The following is a 23,781-nucleotide window of genomic DNA, read 5'->3' as shown; positions in this document are numbered from 1 at the left end:
CCAGGCAGAGAGCAAACCCAAGTACTGTTCCCTGTGCTTGGCGGGTGCGCTCCTCGAGGGGTTCCCCCATGGGTGGTGGGGCCGGGGCGGGGAGCATGGAAAATAAGCCCTGGGAATGCTGGGGAAGAGCACTGGCATTCGGAGGGAGTTCTGGGAGGAAGGGAGCACTGCTGGGCGCCAAGGGAGGTAGCCAGTGGATCCATTAAAAATTTTCCTCTCTGTCTCTCTACATATTAAAATATAGATTTATTCTAAGCGTTAAAGTCTCTTTGGCATCTCTCCAGACCCTGGCCCCCACGGGGGCGGCAGCGGCGGCGTGTCGGTCTCGGTGCGTGTGGGCAGGGCTGGCACCTCGGCTCCTCGCAGCGCCGGGTGGGTGACGTGGTGTGCGGGGGAGGCGGGTCCTGCTGCTTCGCCGCTCGGAGGCAGGGGGGGGGGATGCGAGGAGGCAAGGTTTGCCCCGCTGGAGGCCAGGGTGTGGCAGGGAGGGTGACGGTTTGGTCCTAGCCGAGGAAACAGACTGGGCCCACCTCGAACCCGAACCTCTGGCCGGGCTCGCCGAAGTCCATGACGCGCACGTCCAGCAGCGGGAGCTGCTCCAGGCGGGGCGTGCTCACCTCTAGCACCGTCCGGCTGGAGCCCTTTCGTGCCTGCAAGGGAGGGGACGCAAGCGGACGGGTCAGGGGCTGGCAGAGCACCGGGACCGCCAGCTGGCGACAGGGTCACGCGGAGCAAACCCTTCTCTATCCAGCAGCCTCCGCTGCTCTGGCATTACCCAGGCTCAACCCTGGAGCGTCTCTGTCCAGCCACCCCTTTTCCCTGGACCGTGGCATTTCCCTGGATCATCCTTCTCCGGGGCACCCTACTTACACTCATGGCATGCCCAAAGGAAAGAGCCTGCCTTCTCTCAGTTCTACCATCCCTCCATCTTGGTGCCTTCTAGTGCTGCCTCTCTCCTCATTACCCGTTCGTGCCTTCACCCACCCCTTTTTCTTCAACTTTCTCTCCCCGCGACTCCTCCAGCCCCACGTACCTTGCTTCCACTTGCGTCCCTCTCCCCACCGTCCCCCCCGCCTGCTCCCCTGCCGCGCTCACCGCGCAGCCGTCCATCACAGCTTTGACGTAGGGGCTGGTGTCGTAGCTGAGCTCCTCCTCGTTGGCAGCCAGGAAGCGCAGGGCACGCTGGTGGTCCCCGGAGGTGGTGCTGTGCCAGGCCACGGAGCGGTGGCAGTGGTAGGTGAAGTTCTGGTGGGCAGAGACGCTGAGGAGCCGTAGGAAGGTCAGCTGCACCACGCCGAGGGGCTGGCTCTCTGAGTCCATGTAGGAGAACTGCAGGAGCAGATGAGTTAATGGGGGCCAACAGCCAGAGGCGTGTGAAAAATGGGGCTGGAGGGCGGGTCTGCTGGGATCTGGACCGCCCCGGGGGAGGCAGCTGGGGAAGGGGAGACAGTCAGAAGGGCTGACAAGGTTCAAGGCCAGGTGGGGGCCTTTCTTTCTCCTTAGAAACAAAGAGGCATCCAGCCGTCCCCGAGACAGCACCAAGGTAAGCGGCTGGGGACGCACCAAGGGTGTTATCGGAGAGGGCGAGAAGGGTGTGAGCCAGAGCGCAGGCAGGGTGCCTGGGAAAGGCAGGGGGCATGCCAGGGGCTCACACGGGAGGGTGCGTGGGAGCGACACGCGGGCAGGTCTTCTCAGACCACATCCTTCCCGGAAGAGGAGGGAGACCACCTGCACGGAACACATCCCCGGGGCCTCACCCGCTGCTGCCACAGGGGGCTCAGCCCACCCCTGTGAGCCGGTAGCATCCTTACCTTGCTGCCCTCCTGGAACTGACTGAACCACTGCTGGGGCACCTCCTTCTCCCACGCCGACATCTTCACCTGGAAGAGGAGAGGCAGCCGTGAGCAAGGCGGGGAGCACCCCACGCCACCCTCTTCTCGTGGCCCATCCCCACCACCCTGCCTCCCGAGACTGTGCTGGGACCCTGCATGCCGAGCTGCCCCCCTACTTCGCTCACCTCCTGTACATCCTTGCTGGGAAACACACAGGTCTCCCCGCCTGCTGTGAAGTTGCAGTAAACCTTGAAAGAGTCTCGGGCACAGCCCTGGTTGGGGTCAATCCAGTATTCACCTGCACAGGGAGGAGAGGGGTCATCACACTGGCCAGTGCTGCTGTGCTAGTGTCCTGGTTTTGGCTGGGACAGAGTTAATTTTCTTCCTAGTAGCAGGCACAGTGCTGTGTTTTGGATTTAGCAGGAGAAGAATGTTGATAACACGCTGATGTTTTAGTTGTTACTAAGTACTGCTTATGCCAGTCAAGGACTTTTCAGCTTCCCATGCTCTGCCAGGTGCACAAGAAACTGGGAGGGGGCACAGCCAGAATAGTTGATCCAAACTGACCAAAGGGCTATTCCATACCATACAGCGTCATGGGCAGTATAGAAACTGGGGGGGGTTGGCCGGGGAGCAGCGATCGCTGCTTGGGAACTGCCTGGGTATTGGTCAGTGGGTGGTGAGCAGTTGCATTGTGCATCACTTTGTATATTATTGTTATTATTATTGTTATTATTATTATTTTGTTGTTATTATCATTACTATTTTACTTTATTTCAATTATTAAACTGTTCTTGTCTCAACCCAGGAGTGTTTCTCACTCTTACTCCTCTGATTCTCTCCCCCATCCCACCAGGGCAGGGGCAGTGAGTGAGCAGCTGCGTGGTGCTGAGTTGCTGGCTGGGGTTAAACCACGACAGCTAACTACCATCCGTCGCCCGCCCAGCGCCGGCGCCGCTCACCGTCAGGCAGGCCCGGGTGGCTGAGCTGCAGGTCCTGGCAGGTGCGGGCAGGGTTGTCCCGGGTGCCCATCGGGCGCCGCAGCCCCTCGATCTCCTGCTTGAGGGAGTTGAGGGAGCCGAAGATCTCCTCCATGCCGTCGGCGTAGTCACGAGACGCCTGGTCGGCGGCCGCTCTCTCTCCGTCCTCGCCCTCCTCTTCGTCCACCAGCTTGCTGGCATCGATGGAGCGCTTGCTCTTCTTGGGCAGCTGGATTGGCAGGGGCTGGATCACCTCCCCCGGGGGGCCCTGTGGCAGGCACGGCACTGTCAGCACCCGAGCGCAGGGTCCTGCAAAGCCCCCGCTCCCCAGGGCCCCAAACTGCCCCGTGCTCAGGCTTTGAGATAGAAGACATCCCTCTGCATCCATTCCTGGGTGTCCTTTTATGTACGGAGGAGCTGTTCCTACATCCCGTGCCCCGTGTGATCCCTTCCCTGGTGCCAATGCTTGAGACACTCACCGGGTGTCCAGGGGGTCCCGGGGGTCCACGTTCACCTTTGGGTCCTGCTTGGCCCTAGAGGAAAGAGACACTCACAGAGGTCGGCCTTGGGCAGGACTGAAGGTGGTAGCAGGGTGGGGGGCACCGGCTCGGTGCTTACCATGGCTCCCTTGGCACCTTTGGGACCAGCGGGGCCCTGCAAAGCAAGACCAGGTCTGTCAGTGACCGGGGCTGGCATGGCGGGGTGGGGAACAGCATCCCCCCCACCGGCCCCTCAAACACAGGCAGGGAAACTGGGAGCCCAGGCGCAAGGATGAGAGCGGGGGAGCGAGCAGCGGGGCTTGGAGAGGGACGGGCGTGGGACCGGCAGCACGTGGGGGGCACTCACGGGAAGTCCGGGGGGGCCAGCGGGGCCGATGGGTCCGGTAGCACCAGGGATCCCCTGCGTGGTGGGAGGAGAGCAGAAACTGGTGTGAGGAAACCAGGACAGTCCCATGCCCACCTCCCCCAGCACCCTGCAGGGCTTCCCACTCCCAGAGCCCCCCAAGCTGTCCCTTGTCCCCCACTTTTATGGTCCCCACCTGCACGGATCACCCCCCAACCATCCTCGCCCCCTCCAGGTTCCCCCATTCTCCAGGCCCCACACTCACAGTTTCTCCTTTCTGCCCCGTGGAGCCCTGGGGGCCGGGGAGACCCCGGTCTCCCTTCTCCCCCTGCTCCCCTGGGGGTCCGATCAGGCCGATGAGACCAGGGTGGCCCTGGGGAGACAAAAGCGGAGATCAGCACGGGGCCACAAAGGGGGACATGGTGGGTGCCCGGCCGGGGACAGCACTCCAGGGACCCATAGGAACCAGCCCGCCCCGTGCTGGCTGCCAAGCGGGGTTTAGGGTCTTGGCTGTGGTCTCCAACTTGTGTTGGGCGCGGCGGTGACCCAGAGCACGGCTCACTCGCTGCACCTCGCTCACCTTCTCTCCTTTGGCACCGGTGTCACCTTTGAGGCCGGGGAGACCCGGGGGACCCTGCAGAGGTACACAGGCAGGCACGTGAGATGTGGGGAGCGTAAAGTGGGGGACCCCACCTTGGGGAGCGGTGGTGGGGAGAGGGGGCCACACTCACCACTGGTCCTGGAGGCCCAGCCTGGCCTGTGGTGCCCGGTTTGCCTTGTTCTCCCTGCACAGGCGAGAGGACAAGGTGAGTCACAGCGGTCCGGAGTCAGTGCCACCGGCGGCAGCGCACACCCCGGGCAGCTCCCCGTGAACCGTGGGCATGGCGACATGTCCCAGTCCCCTCCCGGCGTGACGGTCAGACCCTCGCACCTCCTCCGGCCCTGTGCCAGCAGACCCTGCTGCTCTTCCACCCCGGGCACGGGACCCCGCTGCCCTGCCACCGGGACGCTGGTGCTTACCACCGAGCCAGGCAGACCTCTGAGACCGTCGGGGCCCTGCTTCCCAGCAAGGCCCTGGGGACCCACGGGGCCCGTCTTGCCAGGAGCACCCACTGCGCCCGGTTCTCCCTGCGGGGACAGAGGAGCCGGGTGAGGCTGATCCCATACGTGGGCAGACGGAGCTCGGCAGCGCTGCTGGGGTCTCCCCACGGGGCACCGCTGGACCCCAGAGTGGGGGGGGTCACCGAATCGCTCACCTTCGCGCCCTTCTCGCCCTGACGCCCTTCGGGGCCGGGGGAACCAGCTGGGCCCTGTGGAGAGGAGAAAGAGGGCGGTGAGGGATGGGGACATCCAGGTGGGTGGCACGGGACGTGTCAGAGCCAGAGCCGGGCTCAGCCGGCGCTTACCCTCTTCCCCAGGGGACCGGGAGGACCATTCTCGCCTGTCGGACCTGGCGAGCCCTAAGGGAGAAGAGAAAGGAGTCGAGGGAGCTGGCCTTGTCCCAGAAATGGGACAGGGAGGAAGGCAGGGAGGAAGGCAGGGAGGAGGATCCCGTGCCACGTGAGGAGCGCCCAGAGGGACTGGGAGGATCCCAGGACTGGGGGACCAGATCCGACGGCCGCGGACCAGATCCGATGGCAGGCTGGGCTCCCCACTCCCCGACGTTCCCAAAGCAGTGGGGTCGATCCAGTCCCAAACCTCACGGGGGGATCTGGTCGAGACATCTCTGCCCAGAGCAATGGTGAGGGGGGGGGCGTGCTGGAGCGGGGCACTCACCGGCTCCCCTGGCTCTCCGTCCTCCCCACGCTCGCCCTTGGCACCATCCTGTCCCTGTCGGGAAGGGAAAACCTGGAGTCAGCACAAGGCTCCTCACACCCCCCCGAATCCCAACCCCATTCCTGGGGAATCCCCCTCCAGTGATGGGAGAAGCCCAGAGGGGGTGGGGCGCGACACTCACCCTGGGACCCATTTCACCTGGGGGTCCGGGATCACCTGGAAAGCCAACGGGACCCTGAAACAGAGAGAGCTGCAAGCCTGAGGGGACCCGGACCTCCCCTGCAAAGGGTGCCAACGTCTTCCCGGAGCAAACCCACCCTGCCCGCCCCCCGTGTCCCCCGCATCCCGGGGGCACATGGCACTCACGGGGTTGCCCTTGGGCCCGTCGTCGCCGGGGGGCCCTTTCCCTCCAGGTGGCCCGGCAGCACCGGCAGCTCCGGCTTCTCCCTTCTCCCCTCGCTCTCCTCGTGGGCCCTGCGGTGCAAGACGGGGTCAGCAGCCGGCAGGGGCAGCAGGGGGACGGGGACAGATCGGGGGTGTCCCTGCTGTCACTCACCTTGACTCCTGGCTCCCCTTGGATTCCCGGGGCCCCCGATTCACCGGGGTCCCCCTGAAATGGGAACAGAGACAAGTCAAAACCTGCCCCTGTTGCCACCCCGTCCCCGCTCTGGGACCAAGCCTTCCAGATTGGGCCCTTGTCCCGTAGACCCGCTGCGGCCCCACGGCCTCGCCCCACCTCTGCACCCCGCTAGCGCAGCTCCCGTCCCACCCCGGGAGCCCCGATGGCTGGAGACGTACCTTCTCACCAGGAGGTCCCAGGTTCCCAACACCTCCGGGGGGTCCCTGGGGTCCCTGTGGGGTGGGGGGAGAAGCAGAGCCGGTCACCCCAGCACCCCACATGGGGAAGGACAGCGGGGCAACGGAGGGAAAGAGGGGTCACTCACGTCAGCTCCAGAGGGTCCAGCTGGGCCACGGGGGCCTGGGGGGCCGGGTGGGCCCTGGGGATGGGGGAGAAAGCACAGAGTGAGGATGCTGCTGGGGTACCCCCACCCAGAGCGACACGGGGCCGGGAGGGGCCAAGGTCACTTACCATGGGGCCCACGTCACCCGTTTCGCCCTTCTCACCGGCCGGCCCCGGCAAACCCTGGGGCGAGAGAGAGCGTTAACAAGGTGGGGGCACAGCGGGCGTTGCGGGGAGGGGGGAAGGTGTGGGGCAGTGGCTGGTGGGGGGCAAGCAGTGACAAATATGTAAATGGGGGGGGCAGCTGGGCACATCTGGATGCAACAGGCAGGAGGTGCAGACAGCTGGGGCACAGCTGGGGTGGGGGCACAGTGGGGTGGGGGCAGCAGGGGATGCTCCCCAGCTGGGCACCTCCAGCCCCTCCTGGGCAGCATTGTCCACCCCCCCCCCCCCATTTTGGGGACAGGCAGGATGGGTGTGGTGGCACTGCCCCGGGGTGAGGGGGTGGCCATGGGGTGCTGGGGGGGGGCTGCTCACCTGGAGCCCGATGGGGCCGGGGGGGCCGTTGAAGCCCCGTGTCCCCTCGTCGCCCTTGGCCCCGAAGTGTCCCTGGGGACCTCTGGCACCCGGTTCCCCGTCGGCACCCTGCAAGGAGGGAAGGAGGGTTGGCCGCCGCTCAGCCCCGGTGACCAGACCAGAGGACAGGGACATCTCCTTGCAGAGACCGTCCCCTCCTCAGTGCGGCCCCAGGGGTGGCACAGGACCCCTCCCTCCCACGTCGTGACCCCAACCGTGGTGTTGCCCTGCCTCCGGGATACTCACGGCGGCTCCGGGCTGCCCGACCGACCCAATGGGTCCGGGGGGACCAGGAGGACCCTGCGAGGGAGGGAAGGGGTCGGTGAGGCTGGGACAGCCCTGGTGGACAGCAGGGTGGGTCTGGGGTGGGGGGACACCGGTCACACTCACGTGCTCGCCCTTGTTGCCTTTGCTGCCCTTCTGTCCCGGCTCGCCCACCTCGCCCTGCGCGGAGAAGGAGGGTGCTCAGCCCCGGTGCGTCGGGGGGCACGGGGACACCGGGGCAGGGTAGGACCTCACCTTGTCACCGTCCTCCCCAGGGCCGCCGGGGGGGCCCGCCGGGCCTGGTAAACCCACGGGACCCTGAACGCCGTCCCGGCCAGCGGGACCCATGGGGCCCTTCTCACCCTAGAGAGATGGCAAAAGGCAGGGGGTGGGGGGGTGAGGGGTGCAGGCACCCACCCCCTTGCACCCCTCCCAGACCCACCGCCTCTCCCTGCGGGATGCGGGCGGGACGTCCCTGAGCACTCACGGGAACTCCTTTCTCTCCGGCGGGGCCTGGTGGTCCCTGTGGTCCTGGTCGTCCTGGGGGGCCAACGGGACCACCCTGCCCCGGGCCACCTCTCTCCCCAGGGGATCCCTGGGGGAAGATTGGGGGGGGGGAGCGTCAGCCCAAGGGGAGCCATGGAGCCACAACGAACCAGGCACCAGGACTCATGGTGGCGGGGGGGACACTCACTGCGGGTCCTGGGGGTCCCGCCGGTCCCTCGTTGCCCTTCAGCCCTGGGCCACCCTGCAAGATGGCGGGGGGGGGTCAGTGCGATGCTGCTGGGGCAGGGCGGGGGTCCCGGCTGAGGCGGGGAAGGGATTTACTCACCGGGGTGCCAGGCAGACCCCGCTCACCGGGGAAACCCCGCAGGCCAGCGGGACCGTCCTTCCCAGGGGAGCCAGTGGGGCCGGGGTCTCCCTAGGGCGAGAGGGGGTGAGATGGGGGGGGGCTCCACGCCCCGGTACCCCATCCCACACCCCAGGGACCATCACCGTGCCCACAGCACCTTCCCACCCCGACCCATCGCCCTCCCGCCATCTCACCTTGGTGCCCTCCTTGCCGGATGGTCCCGGTAGCCCTTGTTCTCCTGGGGGGCCGGGGGGGCCCGGGTGGCCTCTCTCCCCCATGGGGCCAGACTCGCCAGCAGCTCCCTGGCACATGGGGGGCGCGGGGGGAAGCAAGAGTCAGTGCAGCCCCAGGGGAATTGGGGTCCCCCCACCACCACCCACGTGAGGCCGAGCTCACCTGAGGTCCCACCACCCCGGGGGGGCCGGGGGGGCCGGTCTTGCCTTGGAAGCCCTGGAGGAGAGAGGAGAAGGAGGGGGTTTCAGCACCAGGAGCAACTTGCGAGTAAGCCAGGAGTAGCCCAGGGGTAGCAGCATGTCCCTGAGGAGGGATGAGGGGGGGGCGAGGAGGGGGCTGGGGGGGTTTGGGGACAAGTCGCGGGGACAGGAGAGCGGCTTGAGGGGCAGCATGGGTGTCAGCACGGCGGGGGGGGACACAGGCACACTTACGACTTCTCCTCGCTGCCCGGGGTGCCCGGGGAGCCCGTCCTTGCCGGGGGGGCCCTGCGGGGAGAGGAGCAGGGGGTGAGCAGCGCCGGGGGCACCTCACGTGAGGCGGGGGGGGACCCCGCTACTTACAGGGGGTCCTTTTGGTCCCGGGAAGCCGTTGGGTCCCTGCGGTCCCGGCAGGCCCTAGAGGGGAGAAGAGCGGGGTGGTCCCGGCATGCCGGGGACGGTGCTAATTAACGCAGAGCTCGTTAGCAGAGCATCACCAAACCCACCCCCACCACCCCCCCAACGCGCGCGAGGGTTGCACTGAGGCAGAACTGCGTGTGCCAGGGAGGGGGGGTGAGACGGGGGTCTGGGTGACGAGGGGCACTGGGGGGTCCGGCACAAGCGAGGTGGGTAGCTGGCGGGGATGGCACCGGGGTGCTCGTGCAAGCTGGGACCCCCCACCCCAAACCCAGGCTGGGACGCCCACTTACCCGTTCACCTGGGGGGCCATGGGGGCCGTCGCTGCCAGACGTGCCCTGGGGGAGCGAGGAAGGAGAGAGGTTTTGGGTGCCCAGCAGGTGACCGGCCCCGGCACACGTCGGTGCCGGAGCTGCCACACGTATGTGCGATTGCACACGCACGAGGGTCGGGGCGAGCCCACCCCACCCGCCCTCCCCAGACTGACCTTCGCCCCTGACTTTCCGGTGGCTCCTCGTGGTCCCCGCTGGCCCCTGGGACCCTGAGGGAGGAGGCGGAGGGGGGCGATGGATGCTCCATCAGCTCCCCCCACGCTGGGAGCCCCCCACCCCACAGACGGGAGGGTGCTGGACCCCCCCATTCCCAGCCTGGCTGGGTGTAGAGCACCCCAGGAGGGGGGTGTAGGGAGGGGGGAGAGCACAGCCCCCCACAATTAACCTTGGCCCATACTCACCGTGGGGCCACGCTCGCCCCTGGGCCCCGATTTGCCGGACAGACCCTATAAAAGAGAGTGCTTCAGAGACACACGGGGGGGGACAGGGCAGGGACACCCCCCCAGTGCTTGTGTCCCCCCTCTGCTTCGCGGCTGGTCCCCAAGAGGGGACACGAGCCGGGGGGTCACTCACCCGCGCGCCCTTCTCGCCGTTGCTGCCTGGGAATCCGGGGAAACCCTGCGATCCCTGGGGATGGAGAGGAGCCGGGGTCAGCAGCGCTGAAGGGGGGCCATGTGGGGCAGGCCCATGGCCACCGCGCTTACCTTGGGACCCTGACGTCCCGGGTAGCCGGGCAGGCCTGGCACTCCCAGCTTCCCCTGTGGGAGAGAGATGTGATGGGGGGGCGTCACGGGGTGCCCGCGGGGGTCTTCGCTGGCCCCGCCGCAGCGGCACGCCGCCCCCCCCCATGTCCCCATCCCCTTGCCGTGTCCCCTCACCTTCTCTCCAACCAGCCCAATGGGACCGGGGTCACCGGTGGGTCCCGTCCGCCCCTTGGGACCTTCAGGTCCGTCCTCACCCCGGGAGCCCGGCACGCCGACTTCACCCTGCGGGAGGTGCCGGGGGGGCCATCAGGGTGGTCCAGCCGGGGCAGCAACCCTGGGGGGATGTCGGGGAGCCCCCCCCTCACCTACCCGGTCTCCTTTCACGCCCATGTCCCCCTTGAAGCCAGGGAAGCCTTCCTCGCCCTGCGGAAGAGGATAAGGACGGAGATGCTGGCGTCGACAAGCCGGGGACAATGACGCAGCCCGGCTGCTGGCCAGGGACCACCGCACCACCAGTGGGGTGGGGGGGCACGGGGACAGACACCCACCTTCTCACCCTTGTGTCCTTTCAGCCCCCGGATGCCGTCCACTCCCTAGGGAGAGAGGAGCAGGGTGACCCACGGTGCCAGGCGGCATCATGGCTCCCGATTCCTCCCATTTTTCCCCCCAAAAAAGTGGCATCGGCCGATACCCGCTTCCCTCACCCCCCCAAAAAAATCAGGCACTGACCTTCACACCACGCGGGCCTGGGTAGCCGATGGGTCCCTGGGGACCCGAGGGGCCCTGTGGAGGGAGTGGGAGGTTTGCACCGTGCGCCAAGGGAAGTTCAGGGGGGCCACCATGGGACTCCCCCCCCCAAACAGACGGGGGGTCGGGGCTGCCCATTGCCCCCCCTGGGGGCAAAAGAGGGGCAGAGCCCAGGGAGGGGGACGCGTCCAGCCACGTGGTGCTTTACCTGGTTGCCTTTGGTTCCGGGGGGTCCCTCCTTCCCGGGGTGACCCTGGGGACAGAAGAGGGGGTGACGGGGACAAGGAGAGACCTTGAGATGGGGGACGCAGACAGGCGGCCCCATCTGCATCCCCCCCAGCCCACGTGTCCCCTCACCCCCAGACCCACAACCAGCCCCCTCTGTGGCTCCGTTCCAGGCTGGGGGGACGTGGGGACAGCGGGGTCAGATGGGGCTGCCGCATGGCTGGAGCATCCTTCGGATGCTGGATGCATCTGCCCTGGGGCAGAGGACTGCGGGGGGGGGGCGGGCAGCGCCCAGGAGTGGGGTGACGTTGCCTGGGGGTGATGGGGGGTACTCACGGGGGGTCCATCGGAGCCGGGCATGCCGGGCAAGCCGGGTTTCCCTTGGGGACCCTGCAGAGAGAGGAGGCGGGGTGAGCCCTGGCAGCGAGGGAGCAGAGCAGCCTCGTGTTCTCCCACCCCAATTCCCCGTGCACCCCCCCGGATTCGGGACCTGCTGCCCACCTTCTCTCCAGGAGGTCCTGTGGCACCTTGTGGTCCTGGGAGACCCTAAAATACAGAGATGGAGCGGGGGAGTTACCTCCCTGCGCCCCCGCCCCCTCCCAGCAATGGCCCCCACCTTGCTCTGGGGGCAGGGAGGCTGGGAGGGTCCAGCTGCCCCCCGAAATGGGGGGTGCTCACCTGGGTTCCTGGGGTCCCCTGTTGACCGGGGGGTCCAGGCTCCCCTTGAGGCCCCTGTGACGGTCAGAGATGGTGGGTCAGCGCTCGAGGACCCCGCTGGGGACACACCGGTGTCTCCAGTGGGGCATCACGTGTCCCCCGGTGGGGTGTCATGGGGGGGGTGGACAACCCACGGAGAGCAGTGCTGGGGGACACTGCTGCGGGGAAGCTCGCAGCACTCAGGGGGGACGCACCGCTCCCCCCCCACTCACCAGGTTCCCCTTGGGACCGACGGGACCGTCCATGCCACGCACACCCTGCGGAGGGGATGGGTGCTGAGCCGGGTGGGGGGACAGCGGGTTTGGGAGGGGACAGGGATGGGGGTCTTACCACGGCACTTACCGGGGGGCCAGGGATTCCCGGGGGGCCTTTGGGGCCGAGCAGACCTCTGGGTCCCTGCGAGGGCAGACGGGGCATTAAGGGGATGCCCCGGGGTGGTCTTTGCTCCCAAAGGTGGTGGGAGCGTGGTGCTGTGTCCCCCCCAGGACCACGGTGTCATCCCCGCCGGCACATGCCAGGGGCCAGCGGGACCGTGGCACCGCTTCGTTCCTCCCTCAACCTGCGCAAGACCCCCCGTGGGCACAAGACCCCGTACCGCTTCTCCGGGGAGTCCTCGGGGTCCCACCTCTCCGTCGTCACCCTGCGGAGGGACAAGGGGGGCGGTGAGCAGGGATGGGGAGGGGGGGTCCACGTTGTCCCACCCTGGCGTTCCCCGCACCCGGCTCATCTGGGGCCACTCACCCTCTCGCCATCCTCACCGGGGGGTCCCGGCATCCCCTGCGAGCCGGTTTCACCCTACGGGGCAAAAACCTGGGTCAGCCGGCGGCTACGGCCGCGCTGGGCCGGTGCCAGGGGGTGCGAAAGGGTGGGTCAGTGCGGCGGGGGGGGCGGCAGGTAAGGGGGGGCGTTGAGCGACTGCGGGGCGGCGTGAATGCGCTCAGTGTGCGCGGGCAGCTGCCCATGAATGGGGGCTCTGTGCCGGCCAGAGGGGTGGGAAGGCGGCTGGCGGCGGCGGTGACGGCGGGCGCCGGTGTTTGCTCAGGCCGCGGTTTACGGGTGCAGCCGGTGGCAGGGTCCCAGGGAAGAAGGAGGGGGGGGGGGGGGTTGTGGGTACCCCCAAGCCAGGCACGCCCAGGGGTGGAGGCAGGGGAAGGCAGCGGGGTGCGTAGGCAGGAGCGGGGGGCTCCGGGGGTGCCGTCCCCCCGGCCGCGGTGACTCACCCGGTGGCCTTTGTCACCCGGCAGCCCCGGCAGCCCGTCGAAGCCGCGGTCACCCTGGGTGGGGGGGGACACGACACAGAGTTGTCACTGAGGTGCCACCGAGGACACCCCTCAGAGACGGGGGACCTCCGGGATGCTCCCTGAGATCAGCCGGGATCAGCCGGGATCGGGGATCAGCTGGGATCAGGCCCCCAGGGGGACCCCCGGAGCGGCAGGGGACCTGGCACTGCCCCCCACCCCATCGCTCCCCACCCCAAGGCATCGGCTCGTTCAATCCAGGATCCGCGCTCCGATCCCGGCTCTGATCCCACGGGATCCCGGCATCCCCCTCTGCCGTGGGATCGCCAGCTGCCAGCCCGGTGCAGGGGGTCCCCGGCAGAGCTCTCCGGGGATACGGGTGGGCACCCAAGGGTGCTTCAGGACCCAGTGACTGGGTGGGGGGACCGGTGGGGACCCCAGCGCTGGCGCGGGAGCATCCCAGCCGTTACCTTAACGCCGGGGTCACCGGGCATCCCCCGTGCGCCGTCAGCCCCTGGTCGGCCCTGAGGACACAGAGGGGGTGAGGGGGGGAGGGGTGGGGGGTGTGGATCCCCCACCCCCTCCCCTCCCGGCCCCACAACTCACCCTCCGGCCAGGCTTTCCCGGGGGTCCGGTCAGGCCCTGAGGACCTCGGGGCCCCTGCAGAGAGGGAGGGCAGAGTGTTAACGAGGTCCCAGATAACGAGGTGCACGAGGTGGGGGTGGGGGGTCCGCTCGCCCCCCGCCACCCGGGTCCTTGGGGCTCACCTGGGGGCCGAAGTCTCCGGATTCCCCCTTCATGCCGGTGCTGCCAGGCTGCCCCTGCGAGCAAGAGTTGGGGGGCAATCATGGGGGTTCCCCCCCCCAGACACTCCCACACCCCCCCTCCCCAACCCCACACCATGGTGCCCCCCCACCACGCCCTCCTCCCCGAACCCCAAACTCCACCGAGGCGCCCATACCCACCATGGGTCCGGGGCGGCCGGTGTACCCCATGGGTCCGGGGGGGCCCCGCAGGGCCAGCTGGGGGGGGAAGCAAAGAGGGGGGGTTATTCCTTACCGGGTGTACGGTGGCAAAACTGGGGGGCACTGGGTGCAGGATGCGACCCCCCAGGCACCCCTGGGTCCAGCACCCGCAGGGTGGGAGCAACTTTGGGGACTCCATCAGAGGGTCCTGGGGGAGGGGGGGGGCTCCCAAGAGACCCCCCGCCCCCCAAAATGCTGACACCCCCCCCCCCAGACTCACCCGTGCTTGCTGCAGGATGGCCTGAGCCTGTGCCTCCTGCGCCGCCACCACCGGACCCTTGTCACCGCCGCCGCTCCCGAAGCGGAACTGGGACGGGCAGATGGCAGGGATGGGGTGGGGTGGGGTGGGGTGGGGTGGGTGCCCCCCCCCAAAAACTGGGGGGGAGACACCTTTTGAGGGGGGAACCCACCCCGTCACCCCTCACCCAGCTCCTCCACCCCACTCACCGGCAGCATCATGGAGGTGCCGGGGGGCCCGGGGGTCCCGTCGGAGCCGGGGAGGCCAGCACGGCCGGGGGGGCCCTGTTGGGGACAGGAGGGGGGGTCAGTGGCACAAAACGGGGGGGTCAACACCATCGTGGAGGTTTTTGGAGGGCCCCCCCCGAGCCTGTACTCACCCTCTCGCCGGGCTCTCCCGGGGCTCCCGGGGGTCCCTGCAACCCTGGTGGTCCCGACATGCCCTGGGTGGGGGGAGCAGAGACATGGGGTGATGGTGGCACCGGAGGGCGGGGTGACGACGGGGTGCTACACCCCCGCCACCCCATCGCCCAAGGGGGGGGGGTCTTACCGCAGGTCCCTCAGGACCGGGGGGACCCTCCACCAACATGCCCTGCAGGAGGAGAGGGGGGCGTTAGGGGGGCAGCGTCCAGCCCTGGGGGCTGAGGACACGACACACCGGTGGTCCCACAAATTGGGGGGGGGGGGGGGGGACAGGACACACAGACACGTACCGGTTCGAGGACGGCCGGCTCGCCCTTCTCGCCCTTGTAGCCCCTGACGCCGCGCACAGCCTGGGGGTGGCAGACATGTAACCCCCCGAGAGGGACCCGTCAGTGCGGGGCACCCCGGGGACCCCCGTGTCCCCCCCATCCCACGGCCAACCCCGCCATGGGGGTCTCTGCCCCCCACTCCGACATCCCCCTTAACGCAGCCTTAATCAGGGCTGAGCTTAAGGGATGGGGTTAACCCCCCCCGAGTACCCCCCCCCAAAGGGAGGGTCAGGGAGGGGGGATTTAGGAAATGGGGGGGGGTGGACCCCCAGTCCCAATCCCAGCCTCCACCCCGAGATGGCGGCGTGGGGGGGGTGGGGTGGGAATTACCTCGTCCCGCAGCGGTAATTAACACCAGCGCCGCCATTAACTGGGGGGGGTGGGGGGAGCGAATGGGGCAAAGCACAGGGGGAAGAAGGGGGTGATGATGTCATGCGCAGCCCAAGTGACATCACACCCCAGGCACGGGCGAGGCCATGCTGCGGGGACACGGCAAACGGGACACAAACACACACACGCACGGGGGGTGGGGGGGGGCGTGCAGAGCCAACACCAGGGATGCGACGAGACAGACGGACGTGGAGATGGGACGGATGGATGGATATGGAGATGTGATGGGATGGACGGACGGATGTGGAGATGTGATGGGACAGACGGACGGACGTGGAGACGAGCCAGGACGGACACTCAAGACACTCCCCCCCCCGCCACTTACGCCCAGCTCCTCAGGGTGGTCCGTATAGACATAATCATACGCCCGGCCGGCACCCCCATCCTCCTCCTCCTCCTCCTCCTCCTGCCGCCCCGACGGCGCGGTGATGGGCACCCCGAGGAGAGACGGCATTAATGGGCGCACAGTGGGACGGGGGGGTGGGTAACCCCCCCATCACCCCCACCCCGTCCCACGGGGACCCCGGGTGTCCCCCCCAGGCGTTACCTGCGCCGGCCCCGTCTCCTCCCAGGACGCGCCGTCGGGGTTTCGGGGGGGGACCGGGGCATAATCCGGGTACGCGGTGGCCCCCCGGGGCTCCTCCGTGGGGGGCAGCCCCCCATCCTGGGGGGTGGGGGGGGGGGGGGGCAAGAGGTCATGGGAGAGCGGGCGAGATGGACGGACAGACGGACAAGCGAAGCGATGGACGATGGAGACACACAGCCGGCAGGGGGGGTGGTGGTGAGGGGGTTAGTAGGTGGCTCCCCAAAAATACGCCCGGATCGTTTTGGGGGACAAAGCGATCGCAGGAGGGACGGGCACTGAGGGGGGGTGAAATTGGGCGGGGGGGGAGAGAAATAAAGGTGGGAAGCAACTCGCTGGAAAGGGGCCCCCCCCGTCTTTCCAGCACTCCCCCCGCTTTATTTACATCGCCGGGACGTTGCCAAGTGGCCCCACGGCGGGACGGACGGACAGACGGACTCGGGATCCCGGCTCGGGATCGTTCTCTACCTGCTGGTAGCTGTTGCCTTGGCTCCTGGCCCCGTTCCTGGGGGGGGGGCTCAGCCCCATCTTGCTGTTTTCGGGGGGACCCCCATTCCCGGGATGGTTCCCGGTGGGTTTCCCCTTCCCAGGGGATTTCCCGTAGGCGGGTGCCGTGTTCATCATCCGCTGTTTTTTCGGGGGGCCCTTGGGGTTGGGGCCGGGGGGGTTCTAGCTCCCAGCGCGATGAGGAAGAGGATGGCGGCGGCGATGAAGAGGCGGCAGCAGCGACACACACACATGCACGCACACACACAAACCCACGGGGGGGGGGGGGGGCGGAATTGGAGGGGGGGAGACAAAACACAAAGCACCCACTGTGAGGTCCCCGGGGACGGCACGGGCACGGCGGGGGGACCCCAGGTCCCCCCCTGAGTGCAGCAGCATCCAGCCCCCCACCCCCGTTCCCCATTGCCTTCCATGCTCCTGCCTGGGTGGGGGGGGCTGTGACACGACTGGGACGGACAGACAGACGGACGGACAGACAGGACCCTGCCTGCCGTTACCTTTTCGGTGACCCCCCCTGGGGGGGGCCCATCCTCGCTATTAGTGTAGTAGTAGGGGTACTCGTAGTACTCCACAGCCTCCTCGGAGTACTTGGGGGGGGGACACACGACGATGGGGGGGGACGAGAAGAAGCAAACGTCACCAAAACAGCCATTTTGGGGGGGGGGGGGGACACCGGGGACGCGTCCCCCTCCCTGACTCCATCCCCTTTGCGGGGGGTAAACCCACCCTGGAGCAACCCATCCCCCCCAGGGAGAAGGGTTGCCCCCATACCGGCACCCGCCACCCCCCCATCCTGCGCCCCCCACCTCCTGCCGCTGCCGGGGGGGTTCCTGCGCCTGGGGGCCGCCATCCGCTGCGGCGGCGCAGCCGGGACCGTAGTGCTCGCAGTAGTCGAACGCTGCTTGTGGGTCAGCGGCGATGAGCAGCTGCTGGATGTCACCCTGCAGGGACGCATGGAGGGGATAAGATGGGGTGACCCCCCTCCCACCCTCACCTGAGACCCCCAAAACCCCGCCACACCTGGAAAACCTCCTCGTCGAGGATGCGGGTGCCGAAAACGGTGATGCCGCGGGTGTCGAGGACGGGTCGGGCGCTGCGGGGAAGGGGTCGCGTCTCCCGCTGCCGGCAATCCACCAGCAGCGTCACCGACCGCCGGCTGACGCTCAGGGCCACGCGGTGCCACCTGCGGGGAGACGGGCAGGTGGGTACGGGACCGTCGGCGTCGGAGGGTGCCGGCCGGCGGGTACCCACTTGCCGTCGGCCAAATCGATGCCCCGGAAAAGGGGATAATCCTCGGGGGCCGGGCGGCCGTGTTGGTCCTCGTAGAGGAAGACGGGCGAGCGGCCGAGCTCCACGCCCAGCTGCTGGATGCCGTCCTGGTTGTAGATGGAAAGGAGGAACGCCTGGACACCGGGTTTGGCTTTCACCAAGGCCATGATGGAGAAATCCTCTGGGAATTTACCTGGGAAGGTGGGTGAGAGGTGGTGGAGCACAGCATGTGGGGGTCCTTGTGTGCCCCCCCTCACCGTTTTCACCCGCTTACTGGCAAAGAGCTGCCGGGTGGGCGCGCTGAGCTGCGCCTGCCGTGTTATCCGATAGGCAACGTCGGAGCCGGCGCCACGTTGGGAGCAGAAACCCGGCACCTTCTTGACGCCTTCAGGCAGGGAGTGGAGCTGGAGGATCTTCAGCACATCCACGGGCTCTCCTGGGGACGGGAGGGGACGCGTTAGGGCGCGGGGTCCCCTTGGTGGACCCACCGCTGCCCGCCGTGCTCCTGGCACCACCGCCGGCACTGGGAGCGGTGCTGTGGGTGCTGTTGGGTGCCGTGAGGCACTGCAAGGTACCATAGGGTGCCATGGGATGCTATGGGGTGCCACAGGGTGCCGTGGGGCACCGTGGGCTGCCCCAGGTGCTACAGGGTGCCATGGGATGTCATGGAGTGCCTCGGCATGCCCCAGGCACTGCAAGGTGCCGTAGGGTGCTATAGGATGCCCTGGGCACTGCGTAGGGTTCTGCAGGGTGCCGTGGGCTGCCCTGGATACTGCAGGGTGCCATAGGGTGCCGTGAGATGCCATAGGGCACCGTGGGCTGTCCCAGCCATTGCTGGGTGCCATGGGGTGCCATAGGGTGCTGCAGGGTGCTGTGAGGCACCATGAGCTGCCCCAGGCATTGCAGGGTGCCGTGGGGTGCCATGGGGTGCCATGGGGCACGATGGATTGCCCTGGGCGCTGCCAGTTACCGTGGGGCACCGCAGCCGTGCCTGTCCCACCCCGTCCCGCCACTATCCGAATTCCGATCTCCCTCCCGGGACGCCCATGAAGGGCGGCTTTGTTCGGCCGGCAGCAGCACCGGGACGGCAGCCGGGGCGGGAGCTCTCACCGGCACCAGCATCGTCTCCGCCGCTGCCATCGCCGGACCCCCAAACCGTCCCCCCATCCCTGCCCTGGCCCGGCCGGCCCAGCTTCCCCATCGCAGCCCCAGCATCTGCAGAACCCATCAGGGACAGCAGCCAAGCACCAGGGCTGGGGGGAGGACGGACAGACAGATGGACGCGGTGCTGCTGCCACGCTGGTGCAGCCCGGTGAAGCCAGCCAGGACGACCCCAGCGAGCCCCGCCGCTCCCCCCCCAAACCCTCATCCCTAACGGCGTTTGTGGCGACGGGGCCCACGCCACGTGCGTCCGTCTGTCCGTCCGTCCGCCTCCCATCCCCCTCCGCCTCCCCCCAGCCAGCCCCAGCCTGCGTTTCTCATCAGCCCCATCGCCGTGGCACGGGGCTCGTCCCCCCCGCCACCCTCGGCGCTCGGCCGGGACAGTTGGGCCATACTGGGGCACTGCGGCGGGGAAGCTCGGGGCACCACCTTACCCCCCACCCCCAAAAACCCACCCGGCGCCCCCGTCCTCCGGCCTGGCCTCGAGGGATGCTGCAGGCGGGAAGGGGGGAGCCGCCAATGCCAGGTCCCCTCCTCTTCCTCGCCGCCCGCGGTGCTGGCCCCCTCCCAGCCCGGCCGGCACAGAGGCACCTTTCTTCTGCCGGCGATGCCGGGTGAGAGGAAAAGCCATTACGGGCGCATAGCTCAACTCCCGGGGGGCCGGGGTGGGCGGAGCAGGGCCCCCCCCTTCTCCCGTCCTGCATACCCTCATGTCCCCCGTACGGTGGCATCTGGGCCATCGTCCCCAGCTACCTGCCTCGGCCCCCCGGGGAGGGGATCCAGGGGGGCTGCCCCTTCTCCCCGAGGATGGGGGTCCCGGCACCCCAGGGTTGGGTGCTGCCGCCTCCTGGGGGGGGGGTCTCAGACTCCTGGGGCCTCCCTGGACTCCTGGGTCCCCTCCTGAGACCCCTCACATCCTCCCCAAATTTTTGGCTCCTTCCCTGAGACTCCCCCGGTGCTCCCCAAACTCCTGGGTCATTCCTGAAGACCCCCATGTCCTCCTCAAATTCCCGCGTCCTCCCTAGGGACCCCTGGGTGCTCCTGGATCCTCTCCCGAGACCCTCAAGTCCTCCCTGGACTCCTGGGTCCTCCCTGGAGACCCTTGGGTCCTTCCCTGAGACCCTTGGGTGCTCCTCAGACCCTCGGGTGCTCCCCCAACTTCAGGGTCCTCCCCAGAGACCCCTTAGGGTGCTTCCCAAATTTTGGGGTCCTCCCTGGAGTCCCCTGGGTGCTCCCCCAAACCCTCCCAGATGCTCCCCAGACCCCCGGGTGCTCCCCCAAGACCCTCCAGGAGCTCCCCAGACCCCCGGATGCTCCCCCAACCCCCCCCCCAGGTGCTCCCCAGACCTCTGGGTGCTCCCCCAAGCCCCCCAGACTCCTGGGTCCCCCCAGACCCCCAGGCATTGTGGGGGATCAGCCATGGGGTGCAGGGGGCCAAGGGGTGCCGGGGGGGAACTGGGGGGCAGGGGAAGGTGTTGGGGGGGGTGGGCAGCCGGCAGCCACCTCCGACTGATCCCGGCCCAAGGAATTTCCAGCGGCTGCTGCCAGGCCGGGAGCGAGTGGAAAAAGAGCCGGAGCCTGGCGGGGAGCGCGGCACCGGCTGGCAAAGCCATCGGCAGAGGGGGACAAGGGGGGGGACACGAGGGGGTCCCTGGGATGGGGGGGACACAGGCGGGGGTCCCCGCGGCACGGCCAGGGGGTGCGGCGGGGGCAGATGACGGACGGGGTCCCCATCACCCCGGGGGGCTCCTGAGGGGGGGAGTGGGGGGACCCCCCACCCTGGGACCCCGCGGCCCCTTGGGGACGGCTGGCACCGCTGGCACCGTCACTGTGTCCCCCCCCGGGCTATAAATAGCCCTGGAGCCGCCTGCGGTGGCCACGGGGCTAAAAATAGCCCGGGTGGGACCGTGGCGGCTGGGGTGTGCCGGGGCCGGCCCAGTATGGCCCAGTACACCCAGTTACGGTGGCCCAGCAGCTCCCGGTGCTACACACCCCCCCAGTTCCAGTTCTGCCAGATCTCCCAGCCACAGCCCCCAGTAGCCCCCAGTTACAGTCCCAGGCTATCTCCCAGTATCCCCCAGTTCCAGCCCCACAGTATCTCCCAGTTACAGCCTCCATACAGTTCCCAGTTCCAGCATCCCCACTGCTCCCAGTCACCAATTCCCAGCAAATCCCAGTTACAGCACCCACGCAGTTTCCATCTCCCAGTTGCCCCAGTTACCACTTCCCTGTATCTCCCAGTTACAATTCTACAGTAGCTCCCAGTAGCTCCCACTTAAAACCTCCACGCAGTTCCCAGTTCCCATCTCCCAGGCGCTTCCAGTTCTCCCAGTTACAGCTCCCAGGTATCGTTCCCACTGCACCTCCCAGTTACCACCACTGGGATCCCACAGTGCTCCCAGTATCAGCTCTGTGGTGCCTCCCAGTCCGAGTCCAGCAGCATGCCCTGGTGCTCCTGGTGCCCCAGTTCCCCCAGCGCTCCCAGTCCCAGTACTCCCAGTCCCAGCTCCCAGCAGCATCCCTAAGTGCTCCGAGCCATATCTCCCCAGTTCCCCCAGTGCTCCCAGTACTGGCTCCCAGCTAGAGCCCAGCAGCATCCCCAGGCACTCTGCACTGCATCTCCCCAGTCTTCCCAGTGCTCCCAGTCCCAGCTCCCAGTCAACAGCATCCCGGGGTGTTCTGTGCCGCGTCTCCCCAGTCCCCGCTCCCAGTTAGCGCCCATCAGCATCCCGGGGCGCTCCTCCCCAGTGTACCCAGTGCTCCCAGTCCCAGCTCCCGGCAGCATCCCTGAGCGCTCCTCCCCAGTGTGCCCAGTGCTTTCAGTGCTTCCAGTGCTCCCAGCTCCTGGCAGCATCCAGGGGTGCTCCGAGCTGCATCTCCCCAGTGTTCACAGTGCTTCCAGTGCTCCCAGTCCCACCTCCCAGTGCTCCCAGCTCCCGGCAGCATCCCAGGGTGCTCCGAGCTGCATCTCCCCAGTGTTTCCAGTGCTCCCAGTCCCAGCTCCCGGCAGCATCCCCGGCCGCACCTCCCCAGTCCCCCCAGTCCCAGCTCCCAGCGCTCCCAGCTCCTGGCAGCAGCCTGGGACACTCCGAGCTGCATCTCCCAGTGTTCCCAGCACTCCCAGTCCCAGCTCCCAGTGCTCCGAGATCCCAGCGCTCCGAGATCCCAGCAGCATCCCGGGACACACTGAGCTGCGTCTCTCCAGTGCTCCCAGTCCCAGCTCCCAGTGCTCCCAGCTCCTGGCAGCATCCCAGGGTGCTCCGGGCTGCATCTCCCCGGTGTTCCCAGTGCTCCCAGTCCCAGCTCCCAGCGCTCCCAGTCCCAGCTCCCAGTTCCCAGTGCTCCCAGCCCCAGCTCCCAGTCCTCCCAGCCCCAGTTCCCAGCGCTCCCAGTCCCAGCCCCCAGCACTCCCAGTGCTCCCAGCCCCCCGTCCCGGTCCCGGTCCCACCTGGGGCCGCCGCCGCGGGCCGGGCCAGGGCGATGCCGAGCCCGAGCAGGGCGAGGGGCAGCGCCGGGCAGCGCCGGGCCATGGCGGGGCCGCTCCGGGGCCGACTCCGGTCGGCGGCTCCGGCTGCTCCCGGGCACGGTCGGGCCCCGAGTGCGGCGGCCCCGCCGCTCGCCCGGCCCCAGCCCCAGCCCCAGCCCCAGCCCCGCCGCCCCCCCGGCCCGCCCCGGCCCCCGCCCCCCCGGGCCTTCCCCGCCCCCCAAAACCCACCTCGGGCCCGGCCCCGGCCCGGGCTGCCCCCACCCCCGGGCCTGTCCCCATCCCGGGTGCCTGTCCCCAGTCCTGTCCCCATCCCACAGCCCTATCCCCATCCCGGGTCCCTGTCCCCATTCCATGTCCCCATCCCACAGCCCTGTCCCCATTCCATGTCCCGGCCCTGGTCCAGTCCCCATCCCACAGCCCTGTTCCCATCCCGGGTCCCTGTCCCCATTCCCGGTCCCTATTCCATGTGCCCATCTCACAGCCCTGTTCCCATCCTGGGTCCCTGTCCCCATGTCATGTCCCCATCCCACAGCCCTATCCCCATCCCAGTCCCCGTCCCTATTCCATGTCCCCATCCCACAGCCCTGTCCCCATTCCATGTCCCTGTCCCCGGTCCAGTCCCCATCCCACAGCCCTGTCCCCATCCCGGGTCCCTGTCCCCATTCCCGGTCCCTATCCCACAGCCCTGTCCCCATCCCAGTCCCCGTCCCCCATTCCCAGTCCTCATCCCACAGCCCTGTCCCCAATCCCTGTCCCCATCCTACATCCCTGTCCCCACCCCCAGGCCTGTTCCCATCCCAGGTCACCATCCTACATCCCTGTCCCCATTCCATGCCACTGTCCCCATCCCAGGTCCCCATCCCCGGTCCCTGTCCTACATCCCTGGTCCCGGTCCCCACCCCACAGCCCTGTCCTAGGTCCCTGTCCCCTCATCCCCATCCTGGGTCCCTGTGCCCATCCCCGCCCCCTGTCCCTGTCCCCATCCCACGTCACTGCTACATCCCTATCCTGTCCCCACCCCAGGGCCCTGTCCCCATTCCCACTCTCCCCACCCCATGTCCCCATCCCCTCCCCTGTCCCCATCGCAGCCACCCGTCCCATTCCCACCCCACAGCCCCATCCCCATCCTGCATCCCCATCCCACGGCCCTGTCTCCGTCCTGTGTCCCCATCCTGTGTCCCTGTCCCCATCCCACGGCCCTGTCCCCATCCCAAAGTCTGGTCCCAGCCCCTCTTCCCCATCCCCATTCTCTGGTCCCCTTCCTTGTCCCCTGTCCCAAATCCCCGTCCCCATCCCTTCTCCCCCCCTGCCCCCAATCCCCGTCCCCTCACCCCCACTCCCTTTCCCTGCCCCCCTCCCCACCCCACGGAGGAGCTGGCACCACAGGCAGGAGGCTGGGGCAGGCAGGGATGGAGGCCGGGACGGAGGCAGGGGCAGGCAGGGACGGAGGCAGGGATGGAGGCCGGGGCAGGCA

General features: G+C 68.2%; 1 protein-coding gene across 1 annotated transcript; it reads right to left on the bottom strand.

The window, feature by feature from the left end:
• Positions 1–503: 503 nt before the first annotated feature.
• On the bottom strand, positions 504–22,350 carry COL11A2 (collagen type XI alpha 2 chain). The gene is made up of 67 exons (XM_075725311.1): positions 22,294–22,350; positions 21,042–21,054; positions 17,934–18,092; positions 17,642–17,852; positions 17,411–17,573; positions 17,197–17,331; positions 16,888–16,977; positions 15,626–15,706; positions 14,872–14,931; positions 14,709–14,750; positions 14,539–14,601; positions 14,369–14,443; positions 14,142–14,228; positions 13,862–13,918; positions 13,664–13,717; positions 13,503–13,556; positions 13,367–13,420; positions 12,879–12,932; positions 12,400–12,453; positions 12,254–12,298; positions 12,001–12,054; positions 11,871–11,915; positions 11,620–11,673; positions 11,443–11,487; positions 11,278–11,331; positions 10,925–10,969; positions 10,699–10,752; positions 10,518–10,562; positions 10,339–10,392; positions 10,144–10,251; positions 9,970–10,023; positions 9,839–9,892; positions 9,667–9,711; positions 9,421–9,474; positions 9,227–9,271; positions 8,880–8,933; positions 8,751–8,804; positions 8,482–8,535; positions 8,280–8,387; positions 8,065–8,154; positions 7,927–7,980; positions 7,720–7,827; positions 7,488–7,595; positions 7,359–7,412; positions 7,215–7,268; positions 6,930–7,037; positions 6,522–6,575; positions 6,376–6,429; positions 6,230–6,283; positions 5,988–6,041; positions 5,798–5,905; positions 5,613–5,666; positions 5,432–5,485; positions 5,062–5,115; positions 4,912–4,965; positions 4,676–4,783; positions 4,387–4,440; positions 4,236–4,289; positions 3,921–4,028; positions 3,659–3,712; positions 3,431–3,466; positions 3,292–3,345; positions 2,795–3,080; positions 2,018–2,130; positions 1,812–1,880; positions 1,096–1,329; positions 504–650 (listed from the first exon to the last, which is right to left on the bottom strand). Exons 1-67 carry the CDS (start codon positions 22,348–22,350, stop codon positions 504–506), a joined length of 5,121 nt encoding a protein of 1,706 aa, XP_075581426.1.
• Positions 22,351–23,781: the final 1,431 nt, after the last annotated feature.

This window comes from Pelecanus crispus, chromosome 29, assembly GCF_030463565.1.
Source record: "Pelecanus crispus isolate bPelCri1 chromosome 29, bPelCri1.pri, whole genome shotgun sequence".
Taxonomy (NCBI): Eukaryota; Metazoa; Chordata; class Aves; order Pelecaniformes; family Pelecanidae; genus Pelecanus; species Pelecanus crispus.
This window is presented reverse-complemented; position numbering and strand designations above follow the sequence as displayed.